This window comes from Scomber scombrus, chromosome 15 (assembly GCF_963691925.1).
Source record: "Scomber scombrus chromosome 15, fScoSco1.1, whole genome shotgun sequence".
NCBI classification, from domain to species: Eukaryota; Metazoa; Chordata; class Actinopteri; order Scombriformes; family Scombridae; genus Scomber; species Scomber scombrus.
Genome location: NC_084984.1, coordinates 10450345 through 10468143, shown reverse-complemented (window position 1 = coordinate 10468143; position 17799 = coordinate 10450345). Strand labels below are relative to the sequence as shown.

The 17799-nt window shown below is 38.0% G+C and overlaps 3 protein-coding genes across 3 annotated transcripts; 2 read left to right on the top strand and 1 right to left on the bottom strand.

The window, feature by feature from the left end:
- Nucleotides 1-1438: 1438 nt before the first annotated feature.
- pdcl (phosducin-like) lies at nt 1439-5422 on the top strand. Its single transcript, XM_062434633.1, has 4 exons — nt 1439-1556; nt 2994-3181; nt 3693-3874; nt 4322-5422. Exons 2-4 carry the CDS (start codon nt 3007-3009, stop codon nt 4883-4885), a joined length of 921 nt encoding a protein of 306 aa, XP_062290617.1. The 5' UTR covers nt 1439-1556; nt 2994-3006; the 3' UTR covers nt 4886-5422.
- Nucleotides 5423-10959: 5537 nt separating this feature from the next.
- On the bottom strand, nt 10960-13395 carry rpl28 (ribosomal protein L28). Its single transcript, XM_062434577.1, has 5 exons — nt 13367-13395; nt 12801-12888; nt 11803-11926; nt 11233-11351; nt 10960-11102 (listed from the first exon to the last, which is right to left on the bottom strand). The coding sequence occupies exons 2-5, from the start codon at nt 12879-12881 to the stop codon at nt 11013-11015; spliced, it is 414 nt and encodes a 137-aa protein (XP_062290561.1). The 5' UTR covers nt 12882-12888; nt 13367-13395; the 3' UTR covers nt 10960-11012.
- Nucleotides 13396-13681: 286 nt separating this feature from the next.
- On the top strand, nt 13682-17360 carry LOC133995488 (uncharacterized). The gene is made up of 6 exons (XM_062434898.1): nt 13682-14036; nt 14692-14806; nt 15472-15584; nt 15869-15968; nt 16358-16479; nt 16647-17360. Exons 1-6 carry the CDS (start codon nt 13946-13948, stop codon nt 16754-16756), a joined length of 651 nt encoding a protein of 216 aa, XP_062290882.1. The 5' UTR covers nt 13682-13945; the 3' UTR covers nt 16757-17360.
- The last annotated feature ends 439 nt before the right edge of the window (nt 17361-17799 follow it).

Below are 17799 nucleotides of genomic sequence, written 5' to 3'. Positions count from 1 at the left end.
TGGGCACTTGAGTATTGTTTTAAGACAGACTTTTAAAAAAGTGAACCTGTCCTTTAAATGCTGCAGTGATTTGAATAAACAGAAGGGAAAACTATACTCTGTTCTTCTTGGTATCATGGGACCTTCAATATTTAATTATATTTAAATCAAAGCTTGACTTGGGAATGTTGGTGCATCTGCCAACAGTGGTTGTAGTAGCAGCAATAGTCATAGTAATCAGTGTTTGGAAGCCTTAACGGTGTTACGTAATTTAATTACAAAATAGATGTAACTTGAATCTGTTACACTTACTGACAAACATGTGTAATTAAATTAGAGTTACTTATGAAAATGTTGATGATTACAAAGGGGGTTACAAGATTTTGTCCAAGAGAAGGGGTTTGTTCCTCATTTTTTAAATATTTAACTTGTTACTGAATACATATATTGGTGTTTTAATTGTTTGAAATCAATATTTTATATATATAAATTGTAAATAAATCATGATGTGGACCTTATTTGGAGCACACATGGGCTTAAATGGTGTGCAGTAACAATAAAGCCCATTTTGATTTTATTCATAAAATATCTTTATTTTTTATCCCAAAATCTTCATGAACTAATTAATACATTTTCAAATGAGACATAAATCTTGCTTTATAAGAAATTATCTCCCTTATAAATCATGTCAGTATCGATGAAAAACACCTGAACATAGATTTTGGTGCTTAATGGGTACACTTACCCTAACAGCTGAAAACATTTGTTAGAAAATTAGAAAAGTGATCAAGAAGTAATAAGTTACATTACTTTGATTAAGTAATTGAAATAGTTCCCTTACTTATTACATTTCAAAAACGGTATCTAGTAATCTGTAACCTACTACATTTCCAAAGTAACCTTCCCAACCCTGGTAGTACTACAGGTACTAGTAGGATAAAGTGTATTTTATGTATACTTCATAGTTATACTGTCCTCCAGTGGTGAGAGAGGGGTTTAACAGCCACGGAACATTTCATACGTCACGAGGATGAACCCGTGTTATCTTTAGGAGCTCTCAGTAAAGTCCAAATTTACACCACAAATTTAATGACACTTTCACAAAACATAATGTGAAAAAAAAAAAAAAAATTTCACGGCCAAAATTAAACATGTGGCTCGGCAATTTTGAATGACTGTAGTTTGGTTGTGTCATTTAGTACTGCAATTCACAAAAAACTAAAAACTAATTATACTAGACATTAAACATCCTGATTTGTTCAACACCATTTACTGACAAGGTATTTTAATATGTCTTGATAAACGACTCAAAATGATGAATCAATTAATCAAATAAGTTTCTTATTATTTCAATATCCCGCAAGTAATCGATGAGTCCTAGCTCTATTAAAATCTGAACATCTGAGCTGAATGTGGGAAGTCTTTGAGCGTGTGCTTTTATAATTACGACTTTTCTGTGAGCCTTGAACGCACCCCAGACTGAGAGAGGCTCGGTCAGCTAGAAGCTAACAGATTAGCTGCAGTGACAGTGGAACTTGGTGGCATTTTACTAACGTTATCTGGTCGTAACGAAAAAGGTAAGATAAAAAGACGATTATTTTTAATGAGTGGACATTTTATATACTTTTTTTTATGGCGATGTATAATGTCGGGGTCGATGTAAACTTGGCATTCATAGCTAGCTAATGTTTACTGACTGTCAAATGATAGCATAGCAGGTTCAAGCCCTCGTCCTACTTACAAGGTAACTGGATTGTCTCTATCCTCTTTACAGTAGCGTTTTGACACTTTACACAGATACCAGTAATAGTAATACAGTTAATTCATAACTAACTCTTCATATCGGGACAAGTAGTGGCTCTCAGATAACTGAGGTGTTGGCTATAGGCCTTCACTTTCACTGTTTACATAGAAAACAGGATATATGCAATGTTAATGGAGAATTATTGTTATATATTATCACCAAATGGCAACCACGTCAAACTGAAACCCCCCTGTACGCATTATAGTAAGTATAAAATTAAATTAAAAGTAGCAAAGTAGCAAAACGTAATTAAAAGTATACGTTTTGCTGCCTGGGGGGTTTATATGAAGGGTGTCTTCGTCCATCTGTGCACATGGACAAGCTTACACACGGCTCAGTGCATTCAGCTGTAGTAAAGAAAAAGGACGCACTTACTATAAGCTATGTTTAGAGTAGATGTCCTATTTTTGAATTAAAGCCCTCTGTGCCCGACCTATAACAGCGTGGATGGCTGTTAGCCTGGATTATTTATGCTTCACTGACACTGATGTGCTCATCCAGACAAAGCACTGCTTAAAAAACAAAACAAAAACTGTTGTTAATCTTAAGAGGTTTTATGTATGATGCTGTGAATTGGTTAAAGACAAAGCAAATAGCACTAATCTGTTACTGACAATCACCATACACATGCAAATTAGTAGTCAAATGACCAAAATGGAGATGTGTGTGTTTACATGAAGGGGTCAGTGACAAATAAGGGTTAGCAAGATGAGCAATTCAAAAATATCTTTTAAAAAATGTGTCTTAAAAGCAGCATCAGGTTTGTTTAAAATGTAAAGTTTTGTATTTTAAGTAAGTGTAATTATGTGGTACAAAGTTTTTATAGTTACACCACTCAAAATGGATTAAAAGCAGAAATGTTATGCTGTGTCCACAAAAAATGAATGTGTGCAAGTTATTCATACGTTAACCCCTTTAAATTTGACTAAACCACATGGACACAAAAAAACGTCAATGACCCAAATATACTCTGTGAATCTCTGGAACAAATGCATCAGTGTTGGTTCAGACTGGTGTTACATAATACACATCCTTTTCCACTGCATGCAATACAAAGAGGAAGGAAGGATAAATAAAGTATTGGGTGTAGTCTAAATGTGTGGATATAGAAGCAGAAATAGATGAATTAACAGAAGTATAATGACATATCTCATATGAAAGTGTTGGATGGAGAGATATTTTTACACATTAAAAACCTGCCGCCCCTCAGGTGAGCCGCCGGAATGACGACCCTGGACGACAAGATTCTGGGAGAGAAGCTGCAGTACTACTACAGCAGCAGCGAGGATGAAGGCAGCGACAACGAGGATGAGGAAGGGGAGGGCAAGACCATCCGGGACGGCAGCGTCACTGAGCCTGAGATAGAGTACAGCGCTGATGGAAGCGCTGTCAACACAGGTAGCGACCATAAACGCATACAAAACACTCTACTATATGATAAGAAATGAGAGGGCCCAGTAGCCTGCAGGTAATAAGACCACATTTGTCTACAATATTACTGAAAAGCTTTACAATAAATGACAGTGTTGAGTAGTTGATTTAGTTGAGTTTAGTACAAAAAATGTCAAAAATAATAGTCAGACATTTCTTTTATGTCAAATAATCTAGTTCTTTAACATTTATTTAACACTGGTAACGGTTAAAATCTTTGAGTAATGTGTTTATGAAGAAGGGTTTGAATATGAATGCACTATTTGAGGAATGAAACGACCCATTTTTGATTATAATATCAGAGTAATGATCAAATTTTCTCAGCATGCATCTTAAATGATGTATGTAGTTATTCTTGATTTATTTCTTTTCATCACTGATCAAAAATCTGATCACCTATTCATCATCTAAATGAATTTAGTACTTATTTAGAACATTAGTTAATAAAATTAAAGTGACATTGGCTGTTCTCTGACAGGACCAAAGGGTGTGATCAATGACTGGAGGAAGTACAAGCAGCTGGAGGTGGAGCAGAAGCAAGAGCAGAAGAAAGAGATGGAACGACTGATCAAGAAGCTGTCGATGACCTGCCGCTCTGACCTCGACCTGGAAAAAGACAAGGAGAAACAGAAAGAGCTGCAGGAAAAACTCCAGGGCAAAGTAAGCATGACAGGGGACAAAATGAATTGTGAATAGCTCCTTTAGCTTCAACCCCTTGTTCCTCACACCATCCTAGTGGTGCATTGGTGACCCCCCCCCTTCTTGAAACTGTAGCAAACTTTCTAGGGGGCACTTGCTGGTGAAACACAGACAATATCTTAAGTAAAAACAACCTGAATAACATTGTGGAATCCCTGCACCCTCCTCCTTTATTTTCTGACAGACTAATCATTTTGTAATTAGAAACACATTCATTTATCGTTAATTATTTGACATTAGTGAGAAAACAGTGAAAGAAAATACATTATTTATGTACTTATTGCACTCATGCATTTATAATTAGCCAAAATAGAGGCCAGGATTTGAACTGTCCAGATGAAAAAATTGCTACTTTGGAGCATCTGTAAAATTGGCAGCACATTTTCATTTTTTTTGTCTACCCCACAGATGACCATGCAGGAGTACAACATGCTCCAGGAAGAAGAAGATGATGAAGACTTCCTGCAGCATTACCGCATGCAACGCATCGAAGAGATGCGGCGCCAGCTCTGCCGCGGCAAACGCTTCGCGCAAGTCTACGAGCTCAACAGCGGAGAGGACTTCCTGGAGGCTTTAGACAAGGAGGACAAAAGCACACTGGTCATGATCCACATCTACGAGCTGGATGTCCCGGGCTGCGAGGCCATGAGCGGAAGCCTGCTGTGTCTGGCTCAGGAATACCCGCTGGTCAAGTTCTGCAGCGTACGCAGCTCGGCAATCAGCACTAGCGCGCTGTTCAGAGGCAGCGCTCTGCCCGCCCTGCTGGTTTACAAAGGAGGAGACCTGATCGGTAACTTCGTGAGGCTCACGGACCAGCTCGGGGAGGATTTCTTTGCCGTAGACGTGGAGGCCCTGCTGCAGGAGTACGGCATGCTGCCCGACAAGTCCCCCGTTGTCCAGAAGACCATCCGTAATGGAGCCATCATACAGAGCAATCAGAGCGATGAGGACTCTGACCTTGATATAGACTAGAGCCATAACATCTGTCTTCCATTATATGCTTGGGAAATATGCGTACACAGTCTGCATGGACTATAGATCATTTACATGTATGTGGACCCCATCGTAGTGATGACGGATTGAGCCAGGTTCGCCATTTTACCACTCACACAGAAACATACAACCAGCATTGAAGCAGAACCAAAAGGAAATGCTCACACACACACACACACACACACACTACGACCCAATGGGCGTTCAGCATGATATCATTCCATGTTAAATATGAGTTATATTGAATGAGAGTAAGTACTAGGCATTATTATTATTATCGAGGCATAGTGAGAATGATGTCGGTTAAATGTTTTCTTTGAGCTGTGACTGTCAACTATTTATTCTTTGTGTAAAAACACGTTTCCCTGTTTTGTTTCATATGCATCTTCACTGTATTACATGTGTTTCACTCTGTAGAAAATGAAACTTTCAGCCCAAACTGACTTTTAGTTAGTTTTATAACTTTTATATGTGCTGGACCATTTCAAATAGTGGGAAAAATAAACAAGTATTTGGACTCCCTTGCCTGTTGTGTTTAATTAATTAATTAATTTAGTTAAAGCTGCTCTAATCAATATTTTCTCTCATCAAACTGACAGTATGCTACATGTCCAGCACCAAACAGCAGACAGAGAAAGTTAACAACTAATTTATGAACACAGTGGAGCATTTAGCAGCTAAAGAGACAGATGTTTCCCTCAGAAGGTGGGTGACACCAAACCAGAGGTATAAGGATAATGAATATTGATTTTACATAATTTACATGGAAACATGACTCCAAATGATTTGTACATACAGGTAAGCAACTATGTTAGCCATAACACTTTTATAATATGATAATATGTAATTGTGGCTTTACAGCTTCTTCAGCTTCCCTGAAACAGCCACAAAATTAATTGAATGCAGCTTTAAGCTTTTAGGTACCCTGTGGTGTTTCTGGCCTCTAGTGGTGCTACAGAGCCATTTTTTTGTTAGTGGGTCCACATTTTGTTTGTGCCCTGCAAACTCATGTGATACACAGTCAGGCCAGTGGTTTCACACTCTTCCACTAATCTACAACTGGCTCTAATGCATCAAGAAATGCAGCAATACACCAACAAAGGCGGAGAGAGGAAGGAAAGTCCCAGCTGCTGATAAACATGCATGTTGACCACACAGGATTATAAATACTTTAAAAATCAGCTTTGCAGATGTTTTCTGAGGAGGAAATGCTTTCAACACATCTGTCAGGCCTCTGGGAAACACACAATGCATTTTCATGAGTAACTTTTGTTTAGAAGAAAGCTCCATAGGTCAGCTTTTATACTATTTTTTCATTCATTTGGTCAAAGGTAAAGTCAACATTTCAGTAGTCAGATGTTCAAGCACATCAGACTGCCTGTGTTCATCCCATTTGTTGCCATTTATTGGTTTCACAGATACACAGTATTTATATGCAAATCAGAGTTGTTGATGTGATGAAAGTATTTACAGACAGCATGGATGCTTTTGAACAGCACGCATGTTTACTCATCAATCACTGGTGTAAATAATGTTATTAATTGCTGTGCTGCATTGAAAAAATTGCTGAAACTGAGCAATCATTAATGATATTAGCTCCACCTGTGCTTTTCCTGCTGTGATAAGTCAAAATGGCTGCTGTGAAAAATTATCTATACTCATGACCATCTCAGTGTTTAAAGCTAGACAGTTGAAATAAATTGTCTAAATTAGTTTAAAAATAATAGTTAAACAAGCAGTCGTATTTGTTAACTTACGAGTTGTAGCAAACAAATACATTTCAGGTTCTTTGAGTTTCTCTCTCTAGTATGTACTTAATTCCCACCGTCTTCACTATCATAAGACAAAAATGTGGCTCCTGAAACATCCTCTAGACAAGTAAATGATGCATTAAAAAAAAAAAAAGCACACACGATCAGAATGGAAATAAACGAGTCAACGAATTTAACCTGCTGTAATTCTGTCATGATACCAGCATCAATACATTTCCCAGAGGTGATTTTCTAACATAGATAGTTGATGGGTCAACAGATTTAATCCTTTCTGATCAATAATCACTCTGAACAGGAGGAGCCAGGGTTAACCTCTGTAACCATGTCAAATCTCACCATTCAGTTATGTTAAGTTGCACTGTACAGTTTTTTACTTAATGGCCACAAAATGCTAAAGTTATGATAAACTGAGCGATGTGTGCAACAGGTAAAGTACGGTGTTGCTCCTCAGGCTAATGTAGCCTACAAACAGCTCATCATCATCAGCAGGGTGAGACAGAGTAATATCAGCAGCAGCAGGCTTGTTCCTTCATGGAGGGGACTAGCTGAACCATGCGGGTCATGTCCACAAAAGGCATGCTCCAACAGCAGATGGGTGTCTGCACTGATTCCTGCCAGGAAGGGAGAAACACTTTTAAGTCCCACATTAGTTCATTCAGGGTGCATTTAGCAGCTCTAAACTCTCATTTTGCAATCATGCTGCTAATATGGTGCTGATGGAAGGCTCATGTGTGGCAGAGTTGATTAACAAAGCATTTCATTATCCCTCTGGTGCTTACATGACCCCGAAAGGCCTAACTGCAGCCTACATAGCCATGAGATCAATGCCAACTAATGGGACGGACCCTGTCACATTGCAACGCTCAATGCGGTGAATCTGCAGGGCAGATTTGCACAACTGCTCTCTCTGAATTTACTGACATGTTTTGGTTAACTGTGGAGGCCGGCGTGGCATAATACACACCGTGTTGTGACCACTCGTCCCACAGATGCTGAGCGTCTTCATCATGATGTTCGTGGTGCTCGTGATGATCCGGGTCTGTGTTGAACACACAGAATAGCTGTATTAAGGTACAGAAGCATATTGGAATTTCTGCCCTTGGACTATTGTATGAAAGATGAATTAGTCCACTGTGTGAGGTCAAACTGACAAGAGAAAGGGAAGTTAATGCTGGCAATTTTGAGAAAATCAGTGAAGAGAAACAGCAGGGGAGGATTAAAGAAAACAGGCAAGACACAGACAGGAAATGAAAGTAAGGGAAATGATCAAATGAAAGGAGACAACAGTTCTGACCTTGTGGGCCCGATATTTAAAAACAGAAAAAAAATCTCTAGAAGGGTTACATCCTGTTTCTTGATATCAAATTCTGTGTAATCAGTGTTTTTTTCAGTTCAGTTCAAAATGCTTATGTCATATGGACAGCAATATGCAGGTTTGTATACTCTTGAATCTGTGCTAAAAGAGTAGATTGGAATAAATACTAATATTATACAAAATAATAATAATTCAAAGATGAGGATTTCTTTTAATTAATTAATCAATTCTATCATCCAAAATCAGTATATTTTTGCATTTTCATGTGTGGATTGTGCCAAAAAAGAACCTTTTAAGGAATGATCAGTACAAATTGTTTTGAATGAATGATATAAATTCACTGTCATTCATTATTTGGCACAAAATAGATCTGAACCTGCATGACTTACACATAAACATTAATTGCTTGTTGAACTATTTTGCTGGACTATATTTTTTGTTATGATATTCTTAGTTTAAAATTAATGGCTCATTTAATAAATATGGTAAATATCACTTTGAATACTGTTGAATATCGCTGTGTTACAGATTTAGCTCTATGTTGCATCAACAAGCTTTCATCTACAGTGGTTATCCTGTTAAATAACTGGAGCATGTACTTAAAGCTTTTACATTTTTATGCATATCTGTACTTATATGTATAAATGTTATAGAGGATTTAGTACCATTTGAGTGATGCAAGAGCATCCGCTTGAGTTCCCTGAGGGCTTGGGTGAGGTTCTCCAGCTGGTCGTGGAGGTGGATATTCTCCTCTATGAGTGCATGGATCGTATCCTGTAGTTCAAAGCTCCCACTTTGCAGGATCAGCAGAATCAGGGGGATGAAGAAAAGTACCGGTGTTAGTCCCCTCATAGCGACCGCAGCACACAGCCTCCGGACAGGCAGAAAAGCTTGTTCATCTTCACAGACACCGAGCCATGCTTCTTTAGGTACATCCGAATCTCGTGCAAAAGAGATGAGCTGAACAGCAGAAATGATTGGTGCAGGATTATTTATCAGCTTAAACTCCAGGGGAGGTGACAGCGGTTAGTTATGTCTTTCGACAGCTGTCAGCAGATGGAAAGCTGCCATTGGGCTGCTTTAAAATCTATCCAATGTTTCCACATTAGTGGGCACAGTGATGATGACAACAGAGGCCCTTTGCATCAATATAATTTACTTCAAAAGTAAATGATAGGCGTTCTGTATGTACTGTGTAAACAAACATATGGCCCAGGTCTTCAGTTCCTCAGGAATTTATGTAAAATAGTCCCAAAAAGAGGGTAAGGATACATATTTGCACATTGGGGACACAGGTGATCGATACTGACAAGGATGCACATTTTCCCGATATTTAATTAGTTGCAGCTCATTTTTGCCAGAAGCATTACAACATGCACTTTTTAATTGGGACAATGACAGGGAATTAATGTCAAGAGGTCTGAAACAAAGTTGATTCCAGGTCATAAATGTTTATTTATATGTGTAGATGTTTGCAAAATCTGAAGAAATCTTGGCAAATTCAAAAGGTAGATTGCTGCATTTATTGTTATGATCGTGTAGTTATCAATTATACAGCATCGAGAAGTTGGTCTGGTGCTGGGATTTTTTGGTAGAGGGTACAAAAAACTTCATTGGAGATAGGTCAGTAAATGCCCCGTCACTGACCTATATCCTACATTATCTAACAACAGCAGCTGAACCATTTAGAAAAGGCTGTTGGCTGTTTAGTACATATAACAGCACATCACAACAAAGTGTAACATTTTAAAGACCAGATGAACATGTTTCCTGCTGTCATATTGAGTTTTACAGCATTTCAGGCATTTACAGCCTTTTTAAATGCTTTTTTTTTTTTTTTTACTGCATAATTGAGACCTGTCAGGAATGGGGGAAAAAAACTCCCTCTACTTCCTTGATGTGCATCATTTTCTCAATTTGAACACAAAATGTTCCAATTCTCACATTTATAATTTCATAAACATAAATATCATAATCTCACATCAAGGCCATCACCCCAATTGATCTGGACATCCATTAGTTTGTGTAACGAGGAAACAGATCTACAAGATGCAGTCGCAGTCACACTTCATACAGCTCTGTCCCACCTGAAGCACCCAAGCACATAGGTCAGAAAGCTATCTGTTACTTTAGCTCTGCTTTCAATACTACAATCCCTCAGAAACTGGTAGACAAGCTCAACATCATTATGGACTTCATCATTAACAGACCACAAATTGTAGAATGGGCATATTATTACATCTGTATATAAAATCTTGAATGTTTACCTGCCATGCATAAGTGCCTTCTATGTATTAAAAAATGTATGCATTACAACAATCCCTACTGCTCTTGCCTGTGAGTTTTAGAATTGATGTGAAGATTTTAATGCTTGTTTTTAAAGCAATAATAAAATACTAAATTAAAATACTCAGGCACTTGCATATATCTGATCTGCTAACTCCCTATGAGCCTGAAGATCTCAGGTGGGTAACGTCATTATCTTCTATTAAATCCTTGAAAACTCAACTTTTATTTGATGTCTTACTCTTAACTGACTGTATTTTTTGTAAACATTCAAATTATGTTATCTTACTTTTATTATCCATTTGTTTCGTAAAACATTTTTCAACATAATTCTGTGGCCACATCTCTATTGTTTTCAATTGACCTGTTTATCTTGTTTTTTTATTGCTGCTGATTTGAGTTACCACACATAATTTCACTGTATGCCTACAATAACAAATATGTGTCTTATTCTGAGTCGTCTTCATGATTTCCAAGCCTGACTTCATCCTTCACTGAGCAGAAATATGGCTCATATTACAAAGACATTTTGCTATATTTACACTTAGACGCACTAACTCCACAAATATTATGCAGTAACAAATACTTGAGTATCAAACAAGTGTCAAATATCTGAGAAATCCTACATAGCAGATCCACAGATGTCATCAGATCTTGGAGCAAATCAGGACAAAGAAGTATTGGGTTTTTTTTCCAAAGAAAGAGCCTTTATTTTATTATCATGTGTATCAATTTATGCTGTCTTGGCAGCCCTGGTGCGCTTCTTCTTGACGACAACAGGCTTCTGGCTCTTCAGAATGGCACTGGCACGACGCAGGGCAGCCTGGAGGAAAACAAAAATATGATCAAAATATGTTCCTGAAAACTTTGAAATACAAAACTTCAAATAAAGAACTATCACAAAAACCAAGGTTTCAGATGTTTGTGTGCCTAAAAATACTGCTGATGCTCACCATGCGCAGGTCCTTCCTGTACTTGTTCTTGCTAATGATGTGCCTCAGGCTGTTGAGGGTGGCGCGGGAGTTCTTGTTGATGGTGATCTTCTCGTAAGAGTTGGCAGGTTTGTGCTGACCTGTGTGACAAGACAAAGTATGCATTAAAATGAAGCCAAATTAGCAGTAATGATCAGATCAGACCACAAAAAGTCTGAGATTACGTTAACGTGCTCTACATCTTTCTGTAGGTGCAGCGCTCATCTGTACTGGAGGCTCATTTACACCAAGTTTGTTTGGTTCATTTTAGCTGATTGCAGGAATCCACAGTGAGTGTAGAAACAAACTGACAGCTTGTGACTGCATCCTTCTTATCAAGTTCATTTAGTTTCTTGGCTTTCTAAAATTTAGAATATGACCAACTGTACTTGAAATCAATTGTAAGGGAAGAATTAGTTTTTTTCTTTATATCCATCAACAGCTTAACGTTCAAAAGTTTAACAAAAAGACCAAAACCAGTTTCATCAGTATTAGTCCCTACACTAAACTCCAACATACAAAGATCACAGACAGACACTGCCTCATATTTACCTGCACGCTTCTTCAGCACAACAACGACACCCTTGCCGTCAGCCGCTGGCTGCACACCTACAGTCTTCTTGTGCACCAAACCATTGAAGCGGAACGAGTTCTTGGACTTCAGGTTGTTGGGCTCCTGTAACATAAATGGAGTAAATTCAGATGAGCCCACCGAGCAGCTTGTGTTGTCAGTAAAAAAATAACTTCAAAGACAATTCATCCTCATTTTACTTCATCATTGAGCCCTGTCATCCACCGGGTCCATACTGACTTTTGCTATGTCAATTCTACCATGTGTCCCAATTCAATAGTACATATCAACAGTAAATCAATGACCAGTGTAGGAAATGATGCGAAGTATATGCCAACACAATAGAAATACAACTACAGAATGCTATTATCAATTAAAGGACAGGTTCATGATTTTTCAAGTCTGTTTTAAACAGTCAGGTGACCAAATGAACAGATTTTATTGGTGTTATCATTCCTCCTGTTCATAATGACCATTAGAAGATCCTTCATAACACGCTTACAATGTAAGTGAAGGGTGCCAAAGCCACACTTCCTTCTGTACAAAAATGTATTTAAATGTTTCTTAAGTTAAAATGAAGCTTCAGCCATCCTATCATGTGTCATGTCGTTTTAGTAACAAAGTCCCTCTTTTTGTAACTATACTTCCACCGCAGCTCAACATGAAGAAAGAGGGAATCTGATGCTAAAAATACTGTAAATGTGGCAGATATACACTTGTTATGAACTACAAAATGACTATGAGGACACACTGCCTAACACACTTTCATAAGTGTGAGGTGAAAAAAACATAAGTTTCCCATAACGCCAAATCAGCAGCTAACTTCAGTATCATCCAAACATAACTTTTAGTCTTCAACATGAATTTTAATCTGTAACACTGACTAATACTCAATACTCAGAGCTGCTCTGCATTAATCTAACATTTAGTGGAGACAGATCTTACAGACAGGTGGTTTGGACAGAAACATGTCACTCACAGTGCTGTAGGTCTGTCCGTTCCTCTTGATGAGGAAGCTGGAGCAGTTCCTGATGACCATCCACTGCAAATGGGACGACATGATGAACCTGAACACAAAAAAACACAATGTGTTACTGAATGATAATGACAGTCAATGCTAACAGCTCATTTATTGATGGCTAGCTTTAGTTAAACGTGTTCACTTAACTTACAAAACATTTTAAGGACAACAACAGGTTTAATGGATAACGTATCGGAAAATGTAAGAAAAATACAATGAGTTTTAATACGTTTGTACCAAAATGTATTATAAAAAGTGCACTGTTGTCACACTGGAGCACTAAGTTTTTTTTTAGCATTAGCTGCAAACAGCTCAACGCGGCACGACGAGGCCTCGTCGGGACGACGTGCTCACATGCCAAAATGTTTTAATTTACACAATATACCGATACATTCACTACCATGTGAGATGCACAGTGATCAACACGACTACATTATCTTACTTTATTAGTCTTGCTACGAGTAAGAAAGGGAATTAAATCGACTTTAGTGCGTGGCTATTAGCAGCCGAGGCGACCACGTTACCTTTTAGCGAAGGAAGAGGACCAGAGAGGGCGGAAACCGGTTTACAGACCCTATTTCACAGATCACTACGCGCCATAAACTACCTTTTTATACAATATTTACTATAAAACCAACATTTTTACACATAAAACGCACATATATTTAGATAATCACTGTGTTAATTGTGTTGGGTTGGTTGTGCTATGACTTTATGTCATATTTCGAAATTAATTTGATGAAGTACTATTTTTTCATACATGCAGCGGATGAACACAGTCAGTGCTCTCGGTCAAAGCGTGACGTCGTCATAGTGCGCCTCATGTTGTTTACAGACAGCCGTCAAATATGAGCTGCTTTAGTTGCAAACACTGCAGAGCTAGTTTAACATTATTATACGAGTGCATGTAGAGAACAAGCACAGAGGAAGAGAACATTAGTATCGAAATCAGGGTTTTTTTTCTTGGACTATAAATGTGTGCATAGTATTTTTGTGGATGTAGTTTAAATGCTGCATGCGATTGGAGGCTGTGAACTACAAAGTTGTGAAGAGGTGATCACCTGGACAGCTGTGCTAACATGACAATGTGAGAAAAGTCAAACATGGATGAAGAGGAATATGTGGAGACAATTGGGGAGCAGCTGTACAGTCGGATTTATCCCAAATATGAAGAGTATGCAGGGAAACTCACAGGTGAGGAAACATGCTCTGCATAAATCATGTTTTTCTTTAAAGAAAGAGAAATGCAGTGGTGGAAGAAATAGTCAGATCCTTTACTTAAGTAAAATCACCAATACAGCAATGTAAAAATGCTCCTTTACAAGTAAGTCCTGCATGAAAATCCTACTTAAGTAAAAGTACATAAGTATTATCAGCTTGATGTAGTTAATCTATTACAGCTAAGGTACATAAGTATTATCAGCTTGATGTAGTTAAAGTATTACAGTTAAAGTAGTGGTGATACAGTTTTTTGGACTTTTTCTGTAATCTTTTATTTTTTATGAAATATTGAAAATGTATTGAAATGAAACCATGTGAGAAGTTTAGAGGGAAAAATCACATCAAATCTTCATCTGAAAAGTAACTAAAGCTGTCAAATGAATGTAATTGAGAAAGTACAATATTTCCCTGTGATATGTATTAGAGTGGAAGTATAAAGAAGCTTAAAATGGAAATACTCCAGTAAAGTACCACAAAATTGTACTTAAGAACAGTGCTTCATTAAATGTACCTATAGTTACTCTCCAACACTGGAGAAACTGTAATATTGTTATTATCAGAAAAATCTGCTGAATTTTGCCTTTTACAAGGCAGCACAAAACCAAAGTTTCCTGTCTTCGTGTGTCAGGTATGTTGCTGGAGCTGCCGGGTCCTGTCCTGAGTCAGATGCTACAGGACGAGGCGATGCTGACCACAGCCATAGAGAAAGCCCTCAGAGCCCTGCAGGTCGCACAGGAGCCCAGGTACAGACCAGACCTCTCTCCCTCCATCATCCTGAACAGACTGTTCTTAGACAGTATGCTGGATGATATAAATCATAATTTATTAGCCATGTTCATTTCACAGCAGAGGACTGAAATAACCTTAAAGGACAGGCTCACAGTTTTTCAAGTCTGTCCTAAAACAATAGTCAGGAGCCCAAGTGAACATTGAAACATGTTTTTATTGCTGTAATCATTCCTCCTGTTCGTACTGACCATTAGAAGATCCCTTCATAATGAACTTACAGTGTTCGTGATTGGGGCAAAATTCCAACAAGCCTCCTTTTGTCCAAAAATGTATTTAAAAGTTTATCTGAAGGTAATATGAAGCTTCACTGTCTTTTCATCATTTAAAGTTACTGTCTTTTTAGTGCTAAATCTTTCCACTGTAGCTGAACGGATGCAGAAGGACATATTTAATGTCACAGAGACAATTATATATTAAAGCAGTTATTTTTAATGTTTTTGCCCATGAAGGCAACATCAGCTATTTACAACCAAGTATGGGTCACAGTATTATTTTGGGATTGGGGAATAGTTAGTACACATGTATGCTGGATTCTGGACAAATGGCACATCGTGGAATTTATCTGGGTGTTGAAAACCTTTCATATGATATATTCTCACGTCTCTGCACCTTTTTGTAGCACAGTAACATGTAAGGAGGAAGATGATGTGTCGGCGTCTTCTGACTCTGTAGGGGAGCAGCTGTTTGAGCTGGTGGATGTTTACAACACCGGCTACTCACAGAAAATCACAGGTAAGCAAACAGTCATCTGACTCAAATCATGTCAGATGTTATGCAGAAAATCCCAGTTATTTTTACTTTTAAAGCAAGTCCAGTCAAATTGTACCATCTGTGTGTGACGTTAAAGGTGATTTTTCTAACAAAAAAAGATCAGTGCTACTAACTTTGACAATCTAGTGCCATCATGATTCTTGTTTTTTAGTAACATGCCTTGACAACTTTTGAATGGATTGCGATGAAATTTTATATATACATCCATAATAAATGGTAAAATATGATTCCCTGTTCCTCCACAGGAATGCTTCTGGAGCAGCACAAAGAGGCAGTCTTAAATCTACTTTCAGATCCCAAACTGCTGGAAGAGCAGGTGAACCTCGCTCTGAAGACACTAAAAGAGTATGTGACGTACTTCTGTTTGTAGAACATACTTTTACATGTATACAAGGGGATATTCACACACTCATCCATGTCCCTTTCCTCCTCAAAGTGAATACTCACAAAATTTTAACCCAGCTATTAATCTTCCTTACAACCCAACTGTAATTCATATCTACTAAATGAAACATTCAGAACCAATACTAATTGTTAAATTACAGTTAAACTGCTTGTTTGTACTGTAATTGTAAATAAACCAGAAAATATTCACATATAAGAAGCTGGAATGAGAACATTTATAGTACATTTTCTTAAAATTTCTCAGAACAATCGATTATCTTAATAGTTATTGATTTTCTATTAATTAACCAGCTGTAGTTTGTAATAATGTTCCTGCTGCTTCTCTTCAGGCAGAATGTGGAGGAGACAGACATCAGTGACTCGTCGGACACTGATGACAGCGAGAGGCTGGGAGAGAGACTCTTTTCACTGGTGGAAGAGCTGGATCCACGTCATGCAAATTATATCACAGGTGAGCTGAGACTCATTCACCTTTCCAGATTGAATATCTTTGAAAGTTTACTTTATTTCTTTCTGTGTAGGTCTTGTAAGGTTTGGAGAAAGACTGAATTTCTACATAGTTCACAAGCATCACACTAATGATATTTCTGTTGTTTAAATATGAATCTGTCTGTGCAGGTATGCTGCTGGAGATGGAGCCGGCTGCTCTCCGACAGCTGCTCAGTGACCACAGGATGCTGGAGGTTGCTGTTCAGAAAGCACAAGCAGCATTGGACACTCAGAGTTGAACTCTCTCAGTGATAAAGTGATTTGAGATGAACTCGAACAGAAGAGGACAACAGTTTTACACACAGAATCAACACATCTATTAAAAAGCTCAGATACTCTAATGGTGGGACTAGATGACACATCAGTCCAGGATATTGTGGTAATACAAATGGCCTCTTACATAATCTGCTACATAATCTTATGACTCTTTTATACTGATCATGGACCAACTGTAAATAATTGAAGAGTCTGGGAAGCCGAAATCAAGTTGATTTGACCCCTTTTCGTAATTCCTGATTGTCCTTCTCAGATAAATGGAATGAACACAAGTGCCAGTGTCAAATTGGAAAATATTTATCTGCTCCATCTGGGAGCCGGACTTCCATTAGAGGACGTCAGAATCATTGTTGCTTGATGAAAATCTCTATAGTCGGCCCTTTAAGAGGATTCACTGTAAAGAAGTGCTAATCTAAGTGTTGCCAACAGTCATGCTATAGACCAGTGGTCTCCAACCCTGCTCCTGGAGAGCTACTGCCCTGCATGTTTTAGGTATCTCCTCACTCTAACACACCTGATTCTAATAATCAACTCGTTATCAAGCCCTTTGACGAGCCTCAGCTGCTTGATAACGAGTTAGAGTGAGGAGATACCTAAAACATGCAGGGCAGTAGCTCTCCAGGAGCAGGGTTGGAGACCACTGCTATAGACGTACAATGTATTTGTTGTTCATTTTTCTATTTTTACTGTCCTCATAATGATGTTCTGTAATAGTGACATGTGAATTTTCTTTGTTAACACAGAAAACAGAGTGTATTATATATAAATTAAGGAAGCTCCACATTGGATCGAGTTGTCTGTTGATCCAAACTGAAATATCTCAACAACTATTGGATGGATTGCCATTACATTTTGTTCAGACATTCACGGTTCCCTAAAGGGTGAATCCTTCCGACTTTGATGATCCTCTGACTGTATTAGAGGCATTGCTAGCGGGTCAAAGTTTCACTAAAATATCTCAACATCTACACGATGGGGTAGAACAAAATTTTGCACAAACATTCAT